Here is a 3,162-nt window from a genome sequence, read left to right as displayed (position 1 = left end):
AGTTTGAAGATTTTTGTTGTGGAAGAAAATTGGTCTTAGTCTTGTAAAACCATTGTGGAAATCAGTGTGGAGATTCATCACAAAACTAGGATTAGAGGTCCCACTTAACCCAGCTATTCCCCTTCTGGGTGTTTTCCCAGAAGAATTAAAAACATCATACCACAATGATATATGCATACCTATGTTTATAGCAGCACAATTTGTTGTAGCTCAGTCTTGGAAACAATCTAAATACCCATCAACAGAAGAAGGGATAAGAAAAAAAGAAGAATGGATAAAATGATGTGGTATTTTTATACAGTGGAGTATTACTCAGCTATAAAAAAGATAAACTCAAGGATTTTATAGGTAAATGGATGCAACTTGAGACTATACTCATAAGTGAAATAAATCAGACTCACTGTGTAAACATCCTATTGTCTCCCTAGTGTAAGAACTTGAAAGAGTAAATAAAACCCAAAAGGTACAATAGATATTGTGAAAGGACAAGAAATTTCTCAAAGGAAAGGAACAACTGGGATGAGAGAAAGAAGAAAAGGAAAGAGAGAAGGATGGGAAAAACACATATGTATATATGTATATAGAAGGATAGCTGGGATAATTGTACGGCTGATGTCTGTTGTTTTATTGAAAGGAACAGTTAATGCTTAAATTCTTTTTTTGGACCAGTTTTGCATGTTTATATCTGATAACCTGAACAATTAATCTGAAGACATCAATATGCAATATAATAACCAATGATGAATTCCTACCATCTTGCTTAGTGAAGCTCTGTATCATTTCTAATGTTTTTTTAAATTATTTTTTATTCTCTTTAATGGTTTGATCAATCTTGCATTCTTATGTCTAGTAATCTGAACAACTTCACTGAACATAACAATATGTAATATAACAACCACTATTAATTCCTATCATTTTGTTTTGAAATGCTGTGTCATTTTTATATTGTTTTGTTCTTGTTGATGTTGTTATTCTATTATTTTTTATTCTCTTTAAAATAAAAAAATTAAAAAAGAAAAGTCAGAAAGAACAAGTGCTTAGCAATATTCATAAATCTGGATTGGATGCTAGTTACTAAGTATTACACCTTAATAAATTTGAATAATCTTATAATTTTAATTCTGATCCTCCTGTTCTTATCAGTCTAGTAAGAAAATTTTCTTAAATACCTATTACACACCAGAGCATCAAAAATTGTATTTTAGCTCCTATAGGTTCCATGTGAGATAGAGGATCCCAGTCGCAGTCCCTTCTTGACGCATACAGTATTGTCACACTTAATTTGTAATCCTAGAGGTGACCCCAGGTGGGCTTTTCCGATTACTGCTTTTTGGGTGTAGAAATTGATCTGTTGTGTTTTATTAAACCGCCATGACACTAGGATAAATTCAAATTATTTTTTGAACAAAGCTGAGGTATCAATAAAAGACTGCTTTGCTATTTCAGTCCAGGTGACACCTACTGGGGCTCTGAGGATCTGTCGAAGCCCCACTAACCCGCTTGCTCTCTGTGTCTCTGAGCACCTGCACCCACTCCCTGTTCCTTCCCAGGCTCGCCGGCCCACAAGTCCTCCTCCTTTTCCTTGGAAACAAGAGGGTGTTCTCAGTACATGAGCAGAAATCACCTTCAACACTTTCTCCTGGTCCAGAAGTCACTTAAGGATAAAAAGTCCTCCACACAGGCCTTTCAGTTAGCACTTGAACCTTTCACTGTGGAAACCTATTTAGATTAGTGAAGTGGAGACTCAAAGTCAAGTGTTTGTATTAAATATTTAAATGAGTCCTACTTAGTTTAATACAGGAGCTTCGAGGGTTTTATATCTCCTATCTCAGAAACAGTACTTTTACAATAATAATGAAGACAGTACTAATATCTTGGTCCATTGGGGCTGCTATAACAAGATGACTTAGGCTGAATAATATACAAAGAAGAGAAACCTATTGCATACAGGTGTGGAAGCTTGGGGATATAAGATCAAGGCACCAGCTGATTTGGCATCTGGTGGTCACCCATTTTCTTAGAGCTGCCTCCATTTGTGTCCTCACATGCGGGAAGTAGCCTTCTTTACAGAGGCACTACTCCATTCATGAGTCGCTCCCTCAAAGCCCCATCCTTTAATACCATGATCACAGTTGACATTTCCATATGAATTTTAAGAAGGAAATAAATATTCAGACAGAAGCAACTAATGCTGCTGAAATAGCAAAAATCCTCTTGAAATGCTTCTATCTACATGCTTATTTCCTTCACTAGAACAGTGAAAGGAATCCCTTCAATTGCCTCCTCCCGCAAAGTCTCTGCTAAAAGCTTACCTTGTGGCTGTTCTTCCACCGTGCACATACCTTATGCGCCTCTTGACACAGGGGGACCTGAGAGCAGGCACCATTACCGCATGTTTGTGGAGTCATAATGGATGTGGGTAACTGTGATGTTGTGAGACGTGCATTGTGATCTTGTTGGCCATAATGAGATGCAAGTAGCATGAAGGGAAAGGAGGCCAAGAGGAAGTGGGAGGGAACTGGGAGGACATCTGTTTCAGAGGATTTCACTGAAACTCAGCAAAAACAAGACACAGTAGTTGAAGGGTAGATGACGCAGTGTTAAAGAAGAGGTTCTTATTTTAGGTTGATGGATTTGGTGGGGGGATACGAGAGGAGAGAAGATGAGGGAAGGAATCGCTGGCGTCATTTGTAAGGAAACAGATTAGCCCCAGAGCCCAAGTACAAGGGTGGCACTGCCTGGAGCACAGGCAGCTGTTCCTGGGGAGAGGGTGTCCCTCCCTGTTCACACAGAAAGCAACTTCACGCTGCTGAAGTCAGAACAATATTCCTTCCACGCGGGAGTCACAGTACAACACCCAGCAATGCTGTGATGGTAAAATATGCACCAATTTTACAGGATAATAGTTACCAATTAAAAAGAAATAAAAATTCCAATAATGATGTGAATGGGAAATTAATAGTAAAATCAAATTACACTTGAAGTCACACACTGAACAAAAGATTGTGAGATCAGCAGGAAGAGTAAAAGGCAAAGAGGGGCAGTGCTATGAGATGGGATTCAGAGAGGGGATAGTACAAAAAAGGTGAAAAGATTTTTATTCAAAATAGATGTTTCTGGTGTCCGGACTTTAGCTGTAGTGTAAAAATTAAGTGTAGTATA

At 38.1% G+C, this 3,162-nt stretch overlaps 1 protein-coding gene across 1 annotated transcript in view; it reads right to left on the bottom strand.

The window, feature by feature from the left end:
* LOC102005435 (beta-defensin 33-like) overlaps positions 1 to 2,430 on the bottom strand; it is a 7,570-nt gene extending 5,140 nt beyond the window's left edge. Inside the window, exon 1 of the mRNA XM_005373836.2 lies at positions 2,313 to 2,430. Coding sequence (XP_005373893.1) covers positions 2,313 to 2,408 — 96 coding nt within the window. The 5' untranslated portion in view covers positions 2,409 to 2,430. The remainder of the gene's footprint in view (positions 1 to 2,312) is intronic.
* Positions 2,431 to 3,162: the final 732 nt, after the last annotated feature.

Source organism: Chinchilla lanigera, unplaced genomic scaffold (assembly GCF_000276665.1).
Source record: "Chinchilla lanigera isolate Chin_1 unplaced genomic scaffold, ChiLan1.0 scaffold00002, whole genome shotgun sequence".
In the NCBI taxonomy this organism is placed as follows: Eukaryota; Metazoa; Chordata; class Mammalia; order Rodentia; family Chinchillidae; genus Chinchilla; species Chinchilla lanigera.
The sequence above is the reverse complement of the archived record's forward strand: the minus strand, read 5'-3'. Positions and strand labels throughout refer to the sequence as shown.